The sequence below is a fragment of the Antechinus flavipes genome, chromosome 6 (assembly GCF_016432865.1).
Source record: "Antechinus flavipes isolate AdamAnt ecotype Samford, QLD, Australia chromosome 6, AdamAnt_v2, whole genome shotgun sequence".
Taxonomy (NCBI): Eukaryota; Metazoa; Chordata; class Mammalia; order Dasyuromorphia; family Dasyuridae; genus Antechinus; species Antechinus flavipes.
In genome coordinates, this window is record NC_067403.1 from 82073212 (window position 1) to 82092670 (window position 19459).

The following is a 19459-nucleotide window of genomic DNA, read 5'->3' on the forward strand; positions in this document are numbered from 1 at the left end:
TCTATTTTACTGTTATGGAAATGTTTAATTTATATCTTAACTTCAAAATAAAATCAATAAAAAATTTTTTAAAAGACAAAAGCCCGTCTTTTCCCCATGGAGCTCAAAGTCTAAAAGGATAGATAACATAAAAAGAAGAACTATGTAAAAACAAAATATGTATGAGATAAATGTAAATTATCCCAAAAAGAGATGGAAAGAACCAATGCAAAGGCAGGGGAGCCTGATGTGAAGAACAGCAAGTAGATCCACAGGAGTTAGACTGGGAGGTGGGGGAAATAATACGGAGAAGAGTAAAAGGTAAGAAGATGGTAAAGGAAGAAGAGGTGAGTTTATATTTGATCCTGGAGGCCATAGGAAGATACTAGAGTTTAGTGGGGGGAGAGAAGAGAGAGAGTGCAGGGTGACACATCATATCTCATATCTGCACTTTGGCAACTGAGTAAAAAAAATAGCTTGAATTGGGGAGAAACTTAAGGTACGGAGACAAGCTGGAAAATTATTGTAAGATTCTAGATGAGATAAGAGTGTATTTGTACCTCAGTGATGCTGATAGACAGAAGAAAACTTATGAAAAGATATCATGAAGCGCCAAAATTTTGAGGTTGTTTATGTGGAAGAATGAAAGTGACGAGTCTTCAAGATGGACCCCAAGATCCTGGATGAGTGGGAGAATGGTTGAACCTTCTCCATGAATATAGAAATTGGGAAGATTATGTTGCAAATATTTTAGATGAATGCCATTGAAAATGGTATAAATATAAAATTGAATTCTTCTATTTTGGGCCTCAGAACTTAGAAAGTATTATTTCTTTAGTATGCAGTGGGTTGTAAGCTAGGAGAAGTATGGAAAGAAAGAATTTTTCAATATATTGACATTTGAGAGTACAGTTCCTCTTGCCAGCATACAGTTTATACTCCAAATGAGGATAATCAGATGGATGTAGGAAATACAGGGCTTGATTTTTCCCCTCTTACTTAGGAGGAGTTAGAAAAAAGACTTGTCCTGTTATTTTCTTTGCCTTTGTACCAGTTCATCTCTTTTATACATAGCTGAATGAGAAATGTTCTTTTTTTTTTTAACTTTTTATTGACAGAACCCATGCCAGGGTAATTTTTAACAGCATTATCCCTTGCACTCACTTCTGTTCCGATTTTTCCCCTCCCTCCCTCTTTGCCCTCCCCCAAATGGCAAGCAGTCCTTTACATGTTAAATAGGTTACAGTATATCCTAGATACAATATATGTGTGCAGAACCGAACAGTTCTCTTGTTGCACAGGGAGAATTGGATTCAGAAGATATAAATAACCCAAGAAGAAAAACAAAAATGCAAGCAGTTTATATTCATTTCCCAGTGTTCTTTCTTTGGGTGTAGCTGCTTCTGTCCATCCTTGATCAATTGAAACTGAATTAGCTCTCTTTATCGAAGAGATCCACTTCCATCAGAATACATCCTCAAACAGTATCATTGTTGAGGTATATAATGATCTCCTGGTTCTGCTCATTTCATTCAGCATCAGTTCATGTAAGTCTTGCCAGTCCTCTCTGTATTCATCCTGCTGGTCATTTCTTACAGAACAATAATTGAATGAGAAATGTTCTGACAAGTAAGAACTGGAATGGAGATTTTCAGAGAAATCTGGGAAGACTTGTATGTGACTCATGAGCAGAACTATGAGACAATTTTTACACAATAACAAGATTAAGACAAACATACTGAAAGCTGTGTTTTCTGTGATTTGTGCAGTGACCAACCATGATCAGGATAGATAATGAAACATGCTACCTGTTGCCTAAAAGAGAGGCAAAGTATCTGTGGTGAAGAATAAGGCTTCTAATGGAGATTTGTTTTGCTTCACTATACATATCAGTTGTAAGGATATTGTTTTTCTTTTCTTCCCCCCCCCCAAAGTAGGTAGGTGTAAGGAGGTAGAAAAGAAAGATCTTCATTTTAAAATTATGTCACATATGCACACATGCCTATACACATGTATAACTATATGGGTAAACATGTGCATATACATGTGTGTATTCTTGCACACCTACATGGATGTAGATTGCATTGTACACACATTTACAATCCATATGTGCATATGTGCATATACCATATACATGCACATTATGTATCATTTACAGGGCTACCTTGTCTCTGTAGTAAATTGTAAAGGTAATGTTTAATGAAACACTTTTCTCTTTCAAAAAGAGAAAAACAGAACCCCAAGCACTAAGTATAATAATCTATTCCATTGGAACCACTATAGCCCTGGTAGTTGCCAATCCTGCCCCTAAAAAGCTTCGACCGCAGGAATTCTCACTCCTCCCACAGAAATTATCATGCTGGACCGATTTATCTTTGTTTTCTTTGTCACTGATTTACTGCCCTTGACTTGTGTAATGGTGTGGGCTAATGCATACACTGCACTGTTGTCCTATTGATCAGAAACACAGAAAAACAAACAGTACTCCCATTTCTCCCTAATAGAACATCCTTTTTTAGTTAACTATTTCAGTAAATGTAATTTCAATTCTCCATTTGTTTGAAAACAAAATAAGTTGTTTTATCTTTTTGTTACCATGTGAAACATATTGGAATATAATTAAAAGTTCAATTGAGTTAAAACCAACTCAATAGACAAAACATCCACCACCAGATGACAGGAATCAGAAACGATAAACATTCATAAATGCTGATCCATCAGTACCCAAACTTACTCTTCAAACATATGTGGGATTAGTCTGAATGATTTCTAAGACTCTTTCTAAATAAATCCTAGAAACCTATACTCCTTTACCTCCTTGATGTTCTTATGACATAATAATGACATCCACTCCATGCTTTTTTATGAAAGGTTTGAAAGGAAACACAGACATAGGAATGAAGCAATTGCCTAAGTTTTTATAATCCTAAATTCTATTGTTATAGGGGGTCACATTTTTTGACATCTCTACGCTACATATACTCCTTGTTTCCTGCTTTTCCTTTATCACAATATGAGTAATATGCAAGTAAAAATAGGCAATAATTTTTATTTCAGAATTGAAAAGATTTTTTAATGCTCTAGGGAAAATAGTGAAATAAAAATTGTTGGAATTTGAATGATGTTCTCCATTCCTCCCTGATACATAAGAAATCAGGGCTCATACAATTATTTAAAATATCTAATTAATTCTGTGGTAATAATTACAATAGAAAGATAACTGATCCCAATATAGACTCTTTAAAAAATAAGAATGATCAGATAACATGAAAAAGAGAACTTCATTTTAGTCTTCATCCTAGCTTTTCCATACCCTTTGATTCAGCAATGTTTCTACTGGGCTTATATCCCAAAGAGATCTTAAAGGAGGGAAAGGGACCCACATGTGCAAAAATGGTTGTGGCAGCCCTCTTTGTGGTGGCAAGAAACTGGAAATTGAGGATGCCCATCAGTTGGAGAATGGCTGAATAAGTTATGGTTTAGGATTATTATGGAAATTATTGTTCTGTAGGAAACAATTAGCAGGATGATTTCAGAGACCTGGAGAGACGCATACAAACTAAGTAAAATGAGCAGAACCAGGAGATCATTGTACATGGCAACAAGAAGATTATATGATGATCAATTCTGATGGGCATGGCTCTTTTCAACAATGAGATGATTCAGGCCAGTTCTAGTTGTTCAGTGATGAAGAGAGCCATCTACACCCAGAGAGAGGACTGGGGGAACTCACTGTAGAACACAAGATAATATTTTTACTCTTTTTGTTGTTTTTTTGCTTGAATTTTATCTTCTTTCTCAATTTTTCTTTTTTTTTTTGATCTGATTTTTCTTGTGCAGCAAGATAATTGTATAAATATGTATACATATATTGGATTTACATATATTTTTAACTTGTTTAACATATATTGAATTACTTGACATTTAGGGAAGGGGGTGGGAGGAAGAGGCAGAAATTTGCAACACAAGGTTTTGCAAGGGTCAATGTTGAAAAATTATCCATACATCTATTTTGAAAATAAAAAGATTTAATAAAATAAATAAAATATAAATAAAATAAAATAAAATTTTAAAAAATTAAATAAATAAAATAAATAAATAAATAAACCAAACAACAAAAAGAATGCATTTTACATACAGTTAATGCAGTTCACTTGTGTAGGAATGGTTCATTTTCTTTTGTTTTAAAAGCAGTACTTTTATGTCTTATAAAATATCTTATGTTTTTACTTTCTTTGCTAAGTAAATATGTAAGCATAATAACCCTAAATCACATCTTAGTGCAGTAACCACAGACAGCTAATAAGTGGGGCACAGATTGAGAAGAATTTCACATGACTTTTTTTTGTTTCAGTGGATATTAGTTTAGAAGACTTGGAGATTTGTAATAAAATATCAGGAGAAGAAACAGCAGCATTTTTTGGATATCATTGATAGGTTTTCTCTTTGAAGCATAATTTTTAAAGGCCACAACTCACCCAAATTCGCATATTTTCATATCGGTTTTAAACTAATTTTGCCTTAATGGGCCCTTTTCTTCTGCCACAAAAGAAGTTCTTCATTGTTGTATCCAAAATAAATTAATACTCACACAGACATAATGTAATATATAATGTGTATATATGACATGGTGTATGTGTGTGTTTATATGTGCATTTCATAAAGAGCTCATCATTTAATTTTACTTTCTACATTTTAGGGTTATTTAATTTTTTATTGATTTATGTATGAGTTTAAAACAACAGCCAGCATTTAATATAGTACTTTTAAAGTTTGAAAAGCATTTTACATATGTTATCCCATTAAGCCTCACAATAAACTTGCAAGGCATATGTTATTATAGGTTTTTTGGAAATAAGAAAACGGAATCTGAGAAAAGTTTAACGACTTGCCTAGGTTCACACAGTGTCTAAGATAGGATTCAAACTCAGGTCTCCCTAACTTCAAGTGCAGTGCTCTATACCTGGTCCCACCTAGCTGTTTGTTTATTCAGATTATATTGATTAAAACAACAACAAAGATGATGTGGCTAATTAAAAATCAGAAAGGGAAGAATCATTTTTTAGTGTGTATAAACAAGGATAAGCTGCATATCCAAAAACTTATGATAATACAAAAAAAAAAAAAAAGACCATTCTCAGTACATTCTCTATTCTTAATGTTGTACCATATTTTCTGGCCATTTGTTTACTCTAATTAGTATCTTGAATTAGGCACTGATTGTCAACTAGATATTTTTATTATAATACATTTTTATTAAACTTTGAGCTTTTTTATATTGAACATTTTCATTTGCTTCAAGAAAGGACAAAATAAGAAAGTTCCTAAGAAAAGCAAAACTCCCTTAATCTTTTTTTCATAATATTTACTGATGAATATTAATAACTGTGTTTCCTTTGTAAAAGACTTTTAGCTGCAAAAATGTGAAGAGCAGTATTTTGTGATACAGCATTACTAATGCTTAAAAATTTGATATCCAAAATTATATTTATTAGTCCTTACCAGTATTATTTAAGCCATTTCTATTTTATAATCTGGGTTTACTCATTTGTAAAATTAAGAAGAAATTTGTGAACTATGAACTCTAAAGTCTTATCATTTCTATTATTTGCTACAGATATTTAAAAATTAAGTGGTTGCCCCTGAAAAAATAAACATTTATGGAATATAAATAATGAATTTACAATTTAAATCACTACTTTTGTGAATAATTCAAACTTTTGTGAATTGATTTTTGAAATTTTTTACATGTTGGGAGAATATTTGGAATTTTTCTTAGCATATTCCTTTCGACACACATGCACATATGTAGTTTTCATAGAAAATGTGATCACTTCATTTCTTTATGTAGCTGAAAAGATTAGAGTAAATGAAAGATCGTACACACTTTTTTTTAAGAAATTCTCGATTTCCCTTAATCTTTCCAAACAGAAAGATTTGCAGAACTTTTTGTGGAACATCTAAATTAGGCCATTGGGGGAAAAGGGTTGTATGACAAGAAAATACAACTTGCTGGGAAGATATTGCTCAAGTGTTTAAAATGGTTCAGCCAACAAGATTAAATATTAACTGGAGACTCTGACTAGTTCTAAAATCAGGCCTACCAAACTGCCTAGTGTATATATAAGATTGAAAAGCTCATTCTCAGATTCATTAGCAAAGGATGGTTACTTGGGCATTCTCAAAATCTTCTGCCATGAAACATTTTTTGCTCCTCCTGCTCTGCATTTCCGTAGCTAAATCCCTGTCTGACTACGATGACGAGGTAGTTATTATTAAAATATTCATACTAGTTACATTAACAGAATTAATATCAATTCTGATAATCTGTATACAATGTTATATAATTATATATATTTGTATTTATTTTTATGAGAACTAAAATTAATTTATAGTAAATTTTATAAATGAAATTGAAATAATTTCAATTTTAAGAAATGTAATCAATTCATTTCTTTGTGTAAAAAAAAAAAAAAGGTTTTTTCTTCCTGTTTTATTGTTTTCTGACTTTTCTTCTCTCTTTTCTTTAGCAAGAGGAAAGTTCACATAAGGTAAGATATATCTTGTCATTTATTTGTTCTACTGCATGTTAAGACATTATTGTGTTAATATTAACAGATAAGAAAAAATTATGAAAATAATACAGAACAAAAACCAGAAAATTTGAATTTAAGAAGCAGACAAAATGTGAACAATGGGTGTCAATGAAGAAAAGCAACATTTAACAAATGATAGGAATAGGTAGTTATAATAATTAGTAATTATTTAAGAAAATAAGACTGCCATGTTAGACAATGAATGTTATCATTCTTATTGTGTTTCCCTGTAATTATAAAAAAAATTCTATAAAGCAAATAACTTAGCCTAATTCATCTGTTTATAAAACATATTTCATTTAAGTTATTATATTTTAAGTCATTTTGCCAATAAAAATTCAGGAATAGATTAAAGGGAACTTATAAAGCCCATATAACATTTTAGACAAAACCTCTTGAGATAAATTCAAAAGTCAGTTTTATGATCCTTATTTCCTGGATGAAAATAATCAGTAGGGGAAAGTGGCCTCTTTAAGATTTTTTAATGAGTTAACATTAGGAACTGGAAGAGAGCCCAGTTTTTCTCTATGTCATTCTACAAAAAAGCATTTTTTCTAGTTAATTTGATTCATGGAAATAATTGATTCAGAGGTCAGATTTCAAAGTGATTTTTTTACTTGAATTATTTAGAAAGTTATTTTCATTGATTAAAGTAATTGATGCTATAATTGTGAAATCTAAACTTTACACTACTGTTTCAATCTCATTAGTGTATATTTGTATAATAAAATTAAATACATAAAAGCATAAAATTACTCTTATTCAAAGTCTGTCTACTCTAAACTGATAAGATAAATCTCATTCCTATGAACAGGGCAATATGATTTCTATAACATTCTTAAGTTGACAACAGGAATCATGCCCTATTTTTCCTATATAATACCTACGATACTTTGTTCTATAAATTAAGTGCTTAAAATGCATATTAAATATATACATGAATAACTTTATAGAACTATGGTAAAAATAAAATGAATTTGATTGATGCACCTGAAAAAACTTAATGAAGGTTTTGCGGGATGATGTAACTACTAAAAGATACAGCATTGATTTAATATTTTGAGACTATTTTATCTATTTTTTTTCTTTTCTTTGTGCTGTGAGAAGCAATTCCCCTTTAAAGTTATATATAATTTCAAGTACAGTTTAAATTCAGAGTTGCTTTAAATGAAAAAAAAATCTTCCAAAGATAGAAACTAAGAGGCAAGAGATCAAGTTGGGAGTGACTTAGGAAAGACATTTTGATGGTAGACTAAAAGACTCAAGAAATCAATTCCTGAGAATTATAGGAGCTACTGCATAGATATTCAGTACACTGTTTCTCTTCAAATCTTCAATTATTACATATTACAGCATCTACATGTTAATAAGCTTTCTTCTTAATAAATAGATGTATTTTCTTGATAAAGTTGATATATGCAGAGCTTAGGCAATCCTAATTTTAAATAATCAGGTATGGGAATTTAGTAAATAAAATACACTAAATGACATTAATTATTGTTGACAGTATAGTTCCTCATCACTTACTAATGCATTTCTGGTGGTTTAGATTTAAAGAATTGGTCTCATTGCCTTACAATCAATCGCACCTTGTACCTAAAGATACTTTCTGTTTGCAGATGTAGTGAGTGTTCATGGAGGCTGCTAATGTTTCAGAGTCTGTTTGCCTTGTACCTTTGTCCAAAGGTTCCAATGACTACATTCTTAGTTGTTCTACCTGAATTGATCTCTTTTTCCTAAGTTTTTTTTCCTCAATTGAGGAAGGAAGTTCCATGTAAGATACATTTATTAAATGTAAGGAGCTATATTGATGAAACAGACATAACACAGACCTTAATGTTAGGAAAATCCTTATATACAAGTTAAATTTGGAACAAAGAAAAGTTCTATCTATGCAGAGGAAAAATCCAGATAAATTTCTCTAAAAAATTTGAAGAGGGGAGGATTACTTTGACCTAGCATTGTTAGTAATGACTTCTTGAGGGAGAATAGTATCTGTGGGAAGAAAGAAAAGAAGAAAAGATGGAAGGAAGGAAGAAAAAAAAGAAGGAAGGAAAAAAGGAAGGAAGGAAGGAAGGAAGAAGGAAGGAAGGAAGGAAAAAGAAAAGAATGAGCTTTAACAAAAAGTGATAGCTAAATGAGGAGTGGAGGAGAGAAGTAAAGTCTTATTTTTTTTTCCAATTAACAGCATTTCATTTTCTCTCCCCCAAGAGGACTCTTTTTTCAGGCCTATAGTATGGCATAAGCAAAGACATAAAAAGATATGAGCTAAGGCCCAGAGGATAAAATGAGTGTGCAAGACAAAGAATTTCATTTTGGCTGGAATTGAAACTACAGGATAGAAAGTAATATGAGATAAGATTCAGGAGATAGTTTGGAACCAGATTGTGGAAGGCCTTAAATGTCAACATGAGAACTTTACATTTTAGACAGTAAACAGAATCATTGAAGATTTTGGAGTACTATGGCATGATCAAAGTAATGCTGTGGGAAGATAACTTAATGGTGTGAACGAATGGTTTGGAACCGTGAATACTATATGGGAGGCTATTATAAAAATCTCAGGGAGACTAAATCAGGGCTTGGACCAACAGTTTGTTGCAGAAAAAGAGAAAGCTGCTAGCAATATTGTAGAAGTTAGCAATTGATTGAATGTATGCAGTAAGGGAAAGGGAAGATTCAAAGATAAATTAAGATTATGACAACCAGTACCTGAAAGAACACTAGTGGTTTGAAGGGAAAGAGAAAAGAGTGGTTGTTAATGTTGAATGGCATAAAGGGGTCGAGAAAGATGAAAACAGAATGAAAGTCACTGGATTTAGCATTAGGAAGCCAGGAGAGATGTTGAAAATAATTGGTTCAAGGAATAGTGGAGACAGAAACCAAGTTGCAAAGGATTGATAGCAATTGGGTAGAGACTAACTAGGAGTAGTGTAAACTGCTCTTTACTTTATCCAAAGTGGATAAGTGGAGTGAGGGGAGGGACAGGGACTCAGACCAAGAGAATGTTAGTTTCAAAGGTTTTAATTGGAGAGGTTTGCTTTTTTTTTTTTTTTAATTTAAGGACCAATTGGACTAGACTAGTTCTTAGCCTTTCATCTATGAACTTTTAAATATACATGTATTTGGATAGTTATACTTCTGCCTAATTGTTTTCTTTTCAGTGATCTCAAATATTTTATTTTGTACAATTAAAAACATTATTCTGAAAAGGTCCATAAATTTCAACAGATTATCAAGAGTTAAGAACTGCTAGAACAAATAATATTTAAGTATCTCTTCCAGCTTTATGACTTTACGAATGGATCTTCTTTTTCTCTTGTTTGATGAAGCCTCATGTGGATGCTCGAGGTCATCGACCAGTAGATAGGAGAAGGGAACCCATTCCAACTCTGCGACCTGCTCCACCACCCATCACTGGGGGAGGGTACCGAGCTCGTCCCTCCCAACCGCAGTCTGCGCAACAAAAGAAATTGGAGAGAAAAGCTCCTGATGCTGGCGGCTGCCTTCATGCTGATCCTGACATGGTAAGTGTGTTACAATAGCTGGCAAAGTTGGTCATGGCCAGTGAAGAGAATCAAGTGCTGGCCCAGTTTCCTGGAACATAGTAATAATAATCCTAATCATTTCAAAAATTTTGTTTCATTTTCCTTGATTTTACTATCAAATGCTAGAAATGTTTCTGCTTCTGGTTCAGGGCTACATTCTTACAGGAGTCACAGTTGAATGAGACAGCATGGCAAGAACATAGAAATTCAATCCTAAAGATTTTTTTGCTTTTGCCACATTTTAGCAAATTACTGAGTTGACTGATGGGAAAAGGAGTAGTAAGGGAAGGAGGAAAGAGTTTCAGCCAAACATTTTTTAGAAAACACAGAAAAGAGCAGGAGGTTAAATTTCATATCAGTGAAGAAAACTACATTACACCAGTTTGCAGAGTCCTCTTCTGTTCTTTGGTATTGGGACTGACCTGGAGGTCAGACCTTTGAGCAATAGGTGGAAGCTGTTTAAAATGACAAACTTCTACCAATTAGAATTCTCCAAGATTAGAATAGGTTTCTTTCTTGGGAGGTAGGAGGTACTGTATCTCTTCTCTCTGTCTCTGTCTGTCTCTCTCTGTCTGTCTGTGTGTGTGTCTCTCTCTCTTTTCTCTCTCTCTCTCTTTTCTTCCTTTCTTCCCTCCCTCTCTCTTCCTTTGTCTCTCTTTTTATTTTTTAACTAAACAATAATTAACAGTTACCATGCTAAATAGATTAAAACTGAGCCTTTATTCCAGAAATGTTTTGATAAAAGGACCTATCTCAAACACCTCCTGGAGTGGATTTCTACTATCTATTCTTTGCTTTTGCTTTTAGGGAGTCTTGTGTCCAACAGGATGTGTGCTGCAAGACACATTAGTGAAACAGGAAAGGACTGTGAAAGCCAATGTTAAAGACCTAGGGACTGAAGTGGACTCATTTTCTCAGAGGACTTCTAGCAACTTCCAGTACATGAAGATCCTAAAGGATATGTGGACCAAAAGACAGAAGCAAATATTAGGTAGCTATCATTTCTCTTATATCTCCCACCAAAAAAAATGAAAGTTGGGGGAAGTCATGGTTGGGAATGTTTATATTTGAGAGGACTTGAAGTTAAATCCTGACTCTACAATTCTGTGACTTTGGACATATTGCTTAATTTTTCTGGGCCTCAATTTCTTATCTGCAAATCAGGAGATTGGACTAGGTAATAATTAAGGTAAGAAAAAAAACACCCCTCAGAAAATAGGAACAGCTTCTGCTAAACTTGTGAATTTATCCCTAAGGGTTTCTTCTTGCTTTCTTCCCTTAAAGCCCTAAAAGAAAGTCATCCTCAAGACTTCCCAAGTTAGATATTAGCAAAACCTCCTCCTTTAATTCAGCTGAGGGAAGATCATACTTTAAAGGCTTTTCTCAGTAATGAATAAAAATACTTCACATCTCAAGGTTTTGATATAGTAGAGGAAAAAATATCTTCCTTTATTTTAATCTCCAATTTTGTTTGGTATATTCCTGTCATCTCAGAACCATTTTTATCTGTATCTTGGCCACAGCCTAGCATATAGACAAGCCTTGATCTTATCTTACATTAATAAAATTCTGATCTTTTACATGTAATATCTCAATCTTCCTAGAGCCAGACAAATCTACTGGGCCATAATGACTGAGCTCACCCTGAAAGTTATTCCTAGGATCAGAGAAAGAGCTGGAAGGGCCGTAAAGGCATCCAACCCTGCTCTTACATTTTACAGATAAGAAAACTGAAGCCCAGAGAGATTGAGAGATTGACTTGTCCATGATCATGTAACTAATAATTGGGAGAGTAGTGATTCCCAGTGAGTCCTGGTCCAATGGACTTTCTTTGGTGGATGATGCATCTCCACCTGGCGCCAAGAACCCACTAGCCTGAAGTTTTATATTCCTCCCATCTGTTTCAGTTTTTGTGGTTGGTAGTTCTGGGTCTTTTTGCAGAACTGGACAGATTTACCTCTACTGTGTCCAGTTAATGTCTTGTCTCCTCAGATCTATCCACATGTTCTCAGATAGTTTTTAAGTTGGTCCCCACCTAAAACTTTAGTTTCCATTTTGTTTATATGCTATTGCAACAATTTAAAATTTACTAACAATAACATACAATTTTCTGCCAGCAAGAAAAATTTAATTTCATCAGCAGTCTGATTGTTTAGGTGTCCTAAGTTATTAGCATCATCCCACAATGTGTGATAAATCTGTCATTCATTTAATTCTCATACCCAATTGGAGGCTAGTATTGGTATTTTCTGTAAAGAATTTGTCTCTGATTCCTTGACTTTTATTCCCCAATCAATCTGTATTTTCATTATAACTCAGAAGTTATAGCTTTTTAGAAGTATATTTATCAGTCTTCAGAAGGTTGAAAATCAAAGGTAGAAAATAAATATTCTGCATTTTCCACAGTTCCTAAGAAAAGATAAATTTCAGTTAATTCTAATGGATTATAATTTTTATTCAGACCTAGTACTAATGACCCTACTATTATAACTCATTATTACATGAATTGGTGTAATACCAATTTTCCATCCCTCACCCATTCAGCATAATCACTATGTATATTAAAGTTGTTTATGGACAGATTTTGATCATATTTCTTTATGTCCATCTTATATGAGATTTCAGTGTATTCAATGTTTAACACAGTATCTGGCACATAGTTAAGTGCTTAATAAATGTTTGTGAAGTTATATTTAAAATAAAGAGAAAACAATTATCTTTTCTATAAATTTCTTTTTTTTTTTTACAGACAATGAAAATGCAGTAAATGGGTTTTCTTCTGAACTGGAAAAGCATGAAATTTATATCCAGGAGACTGTGAATACTCATATTCCAAATAACCTCCGAGTGCTTCGTTCAATTCTAGAAAATCTAAGAAGCAAAATACAGAAATTAGAAAGTGATGTTTCAGCCCAAATGGATTACTGCCGCAACCCATGCACTGTCAGTTGTAGCATTCCAGTGGTTTCAGGCAAAGGTATATAAGCATGGGACCTTAGGACTTTGGTAAAAGCTTATATTTCCTTACAACAAAGAGGCGATGAAAGAGTTTAGGAAAGCTCACTTTTTCTCAACCAGTTTCACAGCAGTACTTCAGCACCTGATGATCTCCAGGGATATGTTAGAGCCCTTAAAATTTTCTCATCTCTAGCTAACTATCCATTTTCTCATGGAGAGGGGCTATGTTTGAAGGGTAGGGGCAATAATGTGAAATAAAGGAGAAAATATGTCAAGTGGGTATTCAGGGGGCAGGTTGCAGAAGCATTGTAGGAATGAACAAATGAATGGTGTTTGAAGGGAAAAAAAGAGAGATGTCAAGTCCCTCTGTTTTGTGTGTCGCTGTATATTGGTGACAAACATCGATATAACCTGAAAAAGTTAAAAATTAATGAAAAATTAATTTTAAAAAATTAAAAAGCCTATTCAAAGTATGAGTTTAGTTAGTTATATGTACACATATGTACTCATATTTGTACATGTATATATTTATGCATAAACATATGTGTATACGTACTGTGTATATTTGAGACTGAGTTTCCCCATCTTACGCCAGCAGCTCATCATCTTGGTACCAATCAGCTTGGGAGCTTTAATCTGCCCCATTTTTCTAACCTGGGCTAGTTTGTCCTCACAAAGCCTGATGGCCTCTCCATATTGGTTCCAAACTTCATGAAAACACCTGGTTGGTTATAGTCCTGTTATAGCTCCAAACTCAAACAACCAACTAGGAGATATGGCTAATAATGATTACAGTCATTTGACAGCACACCTAATTATATATTGTTCTTAAAAATAAACAGTGGAGGTATCTCAGTTACCAGAATGATCAACAACTTTATTTTATTACATTATTACAGTACTGAAAACCATGGAAACAGACTGTTGGTGTATTGCAGTGATTCAATTTTGCAGATATTCACTTTTTAATAATAACCACTTGTTCTTCTAGACTTAGCATCCTTATGAACAAAATAATTCTAGCATTATAGATTTAGAAGTAAAAATCACCTTAGAGGCCATTTAGTCAGCTTCTTTCGTTTTATAAATGAAAGAATTGAGGTTCAGGAAGGTTGAAGGAGTCATGCAGGGAAATTTATTTTTCTTTTTTATATGTTTACTGATAATGATTTTTAAGTTAAGATACTGTGATATCAATCCAATAGCTTTCTTTCTTAATTTTTCAGATTACAGGTAATAATCTCTAGCCAAGACATTAAAAGATTATACATTTTCTTAAGATAAAATTTCTTGCATAATTTGTGTCTTTATATGTTTTCAGAGTGTGAAGAAATTATTAGGAAAGGAGGTGATACATCTGAAATGTATCTCATTCAGCCTGATGGTTTTGTCAAACCGTATAAAGTTTACTGTGATATGAAGACAGAAAATGGAGGTAAGTACATGGTTCTGCAAAAAATTTTTTTGAAGTAATCATGGAGTAAAATGTCTTTATGGCGATAATATGATGGTAGTGTTTATGAGACTTGGGTTTAAGAATTGTAGAAGTCAGGGCAGGTAGGTGACACAATGGATAGAGTACCAGCCCTGAAGTCAGGAGGACCTGAGTTAAACTCTGGCCTCATACACTTAACACTTACTAGCTGTGTGACCCTGGGCAAGTCACTTAATCCTAATTGTCTCAGCAAAAAAAAAAAAAAAAAAAAAGAATTGTAGAAGTTTTAACAATTTTAAGCACTTGTCAAATTGTTGATTATGTTAAATAGTTATATCACAAACTATCCAATTTCAAAGTATCACTAAGTGGAACTTTGGTGTGGGAATCTGATCCATGGAATGGGATAGATAACTTACCAAAGACCATGAAAACTTGTTTTTCTTTAAATATTGATGCAAAACTTACTTTTTAATATTTACTAGCATTGTTATGCCCAAAAGATGTGAAATTTGTTCAGAGTGATTTTAACCATACAGAATGACAGTTCATTTATCTATGACTCAATAGATAAGTCCAGGAGATCCTGATTTGCCTGGAATACATAGCCAGCAAGGGTTGAGGTAGAATTTGAATTCAGAATTTCTTAAGTCCAAGCCCAGAATAGTGTCCACTACTCCATGTTGTCTCAACTATTGTTATGTCAGAAACAATCTGTGTCCTACATAATTATGTCCTCATGTCTATCTTTTTGTCCCAAAACTCCATAATCATAATCCTACTTCTTTGAATCTATTTATAAAGAAATCATAGAAATATTTCAGTTTTGTTTATAAAATGATTTTCTTTTGCCAAAACTTTTGGTTTGTTTTAATACATTAGTTTGGTTTATACCAAGCTTCCAAAGACATAAAATGCCCTTCGATATCATTATATATGTGCTCTTTTATAAGGATTAAAGCTTGCTTTTTAGAAGTCTATTTCCTTTTGTTTTAAGTATTAGCTTTTAAATTATTTTCAATGATTTTTGTGCACAAACCATTAAAGGATCCAAAATGTAAAGAAAATTATTTTAATGGTTAATGAAAACAATCTTGGTTTCTTTCTCATCATAAGGATGGACAGTAATCCAGAACCGTCAAGATGGTAGTGTTGACTTTGGAAGAAAATGGGATGCATACAAAAATGGATTTGGAAATATTGCAAGCAATGCAGATACAAAGAAATACTGTGGTTTACCAGGTAAAATTATTATCAAAAGTCAAAGAACTTTTTTAAAGTTTTTTCATCTTAAAGAACATTTGTGCTTGTCAACATTTTTACTATTCATCAATCCACCATCAAATATAAAATATCATTGTTTCTAAACCATTATGTTCGTCTGTCAGAAAGCATCCCAATTCTCAGGTGTTTACTATGAGTTTATCAGTGTTGGAGAAATTAAATTGTCATGGGAAAAGGAAAATTAAAATCAGCTGGAGCAGAAATACTAGTAGTTTTCAAATATTTTAATTTTCATGGCATTTTGTATCATTTTAATTCTAGGTGAATATTGGCTTGGAAATGATAAAATTAGCCAACTTACTAAAATGGGACCCACTGAACTTTTGATTGAAATGGAAGACTGGAAAGGTGATAAGGTGAAGGCTCATTATGGAGGATTCACAGTACAGAATGAAGGCAATAAATACCAGATCTCTGTTAGTAAATACAGAGGCACAGCCGGCAATGCCCTTATGGATGGAGCATCTCAATTGGTAGGAGAGAACAGGACCATGACCATTCACAACGGCATGTACTTCAGCACCTACGACAGAGATAACGATGGGTGGTATGTCTACATTCGTTTTTCCTTTGAAATATGTCATTAACCATGTCACTGAACCATTAACAACACACATATTCTGGCTACAGATGGTCCCTCATATGCTTGCATATCTGACACTTTGAGGTATCCCTTTGGTGCACAAAGGTCTAGAACAATTCCATGATCTCGGTCCAATATAGGCATTCAACCTATCATTCAGTTTTCTAGTAACTCAGCAGTTCTGTAATGACCTGCAATTTGTTCCTTTAAAAAGTGATGAAGTTGCCACTCTCACTGAACTTATAACATTAACTTCATCAGTGCAATTCTTTCCCTTTCTTATTGCAGAACAAAAAAGACCTTTCATTGTTCATTGTTGAAACTGAAGAAAAGAAAAAGTCCCCCATGTGCCTAAAATAGAGCAACCTTTCTGGGATATTACAGTACTCTTGAATGATTCCAACCCTGAAGGCAGATATAGCTGGGGAGAAGAGCAGAACTAAGTAGCTACCATGAATAAACAATCATCCTGTAGCTTTCATAGGCAATTTATTTCCATGTGTTGCTGGTCAGGAAGTCAGCTGGAATGAAAGAAGGAGAATTAAAAGCAGAGACTTGCTCATCATTATCGTATTTTTTTATGGAATATTTTAATATCAGCTTAAAGGAAGTTATTTAAGATTTCCAGCAAATCCATAACTAGGATGGAATGAAGGGGGCTTTAGAAATTTCTAGAGGATGGACAGCATTTATATATATTGTATGGAGAATAATTAATGTTAGCATGTAGCAAGAATAATTAATTAAAATAGGAAGTTAGTTTCTCCCTGACTGGCCTAGTGCTAGTGCTTCTCTTATAGTGACTTCACAATGTCCTTGGGTCTTTCACCCAGAGCATCTCATGGGCCAGCTTCTTCCCCTCCTGCACTCCTCTTGCACCCCTCAAAAATCTGACTTTGGGACATACTTTGTGCTGCTCACTCCAGCTGGGCTTTATGAAGTTTCATTCTTCCAGGTGCCAACATTATGCTCCTGATGGCTTTGGTTGCTGTAAATCTTGTTCCCTCTTTCCCCCTGAGAGCAATAAACAGCCCATTCCAGGAAGTCACCCAAACAGGAATGCTCAACACTAAGATTCCAGATTATCACTTTACCATAGTCTAGTAGCCTAAAAATGAATTTGCAGAAGAATAACTAAAAAATCAGATGGTTCTCCTGGAATTATGCTTCTTGAAATGAAAATAATTTTACATCTAGACTTTCTGAGACACCAGTGGTCTCTTTCAGACCTAGCCAATAAACACAGAATTCTCCTTCCTCCATATGATTTCTTTTTAATATATGCATTGATAGAATCCATGCATCATACTTAACTACTACTATTTTTCTTTTCAGGATAACTGCAGATTCAAGTAAACAGTGTGCTAAGGAAGATGGTGGTGGATGGTGGTACAACAGATGTCACTCAGCTAACCCAAATGGCAGATACTATTGGGGTGGCCATTACACGTGGGATATGGCAAAACATGGCACAGACGATGGAGCTGTTTGGATGAATTGGAAGGGCTCATGGTATTCATTGAAGAAGATATCCATGAAGATCAGACCATTCTTTCCACAACAATAGTTCTAAAACCTAACAGATTTCTTAAAATCTTACCACATTGGACAATTTTTTATATATTGTTATTAGAACTTTTCTTCACATATTGGAAGCAAACCTCCAAAAGGTTGTAGAGTTAATATAAACTGGAAATGCTATTCAGGATAAAAAGCTATTAAATACAATATAACTATATTTTATACTTTTGATTTGTATTTTTTGTCGACACTACTTAAAGAAAAAGTAGATAAACAGTCATTTATAAATGTCAACTCTATCTGGTCATGAAACAAAATGGGTGGAGAAATGTTATATAGTTTTGAAAAAATCTGTGAGGCAAACTAAAACCTGATGTTTAAAACTCTACTTTGTAAACTGTATTTATTTATGCAAAGTTTTGTGAGAGAAAGCTTTCCAAAGATGTGTTCATTAAACACCATACACTGCAATAAGTAAATGTGTTCTTTTTTCTTAACATAGAGAATCATAGTGACTCTCATTAGATGACTAAACTGAGGCTCATTGGCCAAGGTCACACAGCTAATAATCGATAGAATGACATTTCTAATCTAAGTCCTTTGTCTCCAACGTACTTCTCATTACTGCCTCCCTGAGTTTACCTCAATTTAGTTTATTCAAGAAAGGAAATATATTCAAAACTTCAAATACATAGGTATCTGAGCATTAAGTATTTGAAAATAAGAAATTACTATTTTTGACTATGCTGAATGCTCCCTCTTTGCCATTTGCTTGGGGTGGAGGGAGAGTAGTATTAGGTTATTAATTAGGATGAAGCTTGTCATTTTGTCCTTTCCAAAAGGGATAATAAAACCAGCAGTAACTTGCTGCCAGTGATACTCTACACTAATCCAACTTAGAACTTTGCTGGGCCTCTGTTTGAAGGTAGTCCAGTCGAGGTTAACTTTAGACAAAATTGTTAAGCAAAAGTTTTTCCTTCTCTTTACCTGCTCCCCTACCTGTTATCCCCACTCACTCATTGCCCAAGTCAGTACCTTCCTTACCTAGCACTTAGACCTTAGCATTATTAGGTTGTCTCTTCTCACCCTTAACCCCACTGAAACGTATTTGTTCTATGTATCCTTGGAGCCAAAATACAGAACACAAAAGCAACTGCCCAATCACATGGTCAAGACTATTGTCATTGTATTAAGCCCTGATACCACTCTAGATGCCCAGATTTACAAACCAAATCCCAGTGGAACCCACACTCTAGTTTAGGGTTTACATAGTCATCCTTACATCGTCAGTAGGACCAATTGGTGGGCCCAACTATTCTATATAAAAGAATAAAAGCAGCAGAAGCTGAAATTGAGGGATTATTATCACACATACCCCTTTAAAAGACAAGAAAATTGAGAGTGAGAGAGGTTAAAGTTGAACAGTATTATATAGCAGTCAAAATAAAAGCTGTATAACACATTGAATAACTGGATAATTTCCAAGAAAAGAGAAACCAGGATAGTAAAGGGGCCTGATGATCATACTATATGGGAACTGCTTGAAAGAAATGAG

General features: G+C 33.7%; 1 protein-coding gene across 1 annotated transcript; it reads left to right on the forward strand.

Moving 5' to 3' along the window:
* Positions 1-6142: 6142 nt before the first annotated feature.
* FGB (fibrinogen beta chain) lies at positions 6143-18383 on the forward strand. The gene is made up of 9 exons (XM_051964949.1): positions 6143-6244; positions 6510-6530; positions 9908-10102; positions 10931-11114; positions 12873-13100; positions 14403-14516; positions 15633-15758; positions 16062-16347; positions 17719-18383. The coding sequence occupies exons 1-9, from the start codon at positions 6143-6145 to the stop codon at positions 17948-17950; spliced, it is 1488 nt and encodes a 495-aa protein (XP_051820909.1). The 3' UTR covers positions 17951-18383.
* The last annotated feature ends 1076 nt before the right edge of the window (positions 18384-19459 follow it).

Excerpts from the sequence above, each read along its gene's own strand:
- FGB (XM_051964949.1), top strand. The coding sequence starts at position 6,143 with ATGGTTACTTGGGCATTCTCAAAATCTTCTGCCATGAAACATTTTTTG. Across the intron at positions 6,531-9,907 it reads AAGAGGAAAGTTCACATAAG|CCTCATGTGGATGCTCGAGG; the intron begins GTAAGATATATC and ends TGTTTGATGAAG. Across the intron at positions 10,103-10,930 it reads TTCATGCTGATCCTGACATG|GGAGTCTTGTGTCCAACAGG; the intron begins GTAAGTGTGTTA and ends TTTTGCTTTTAG.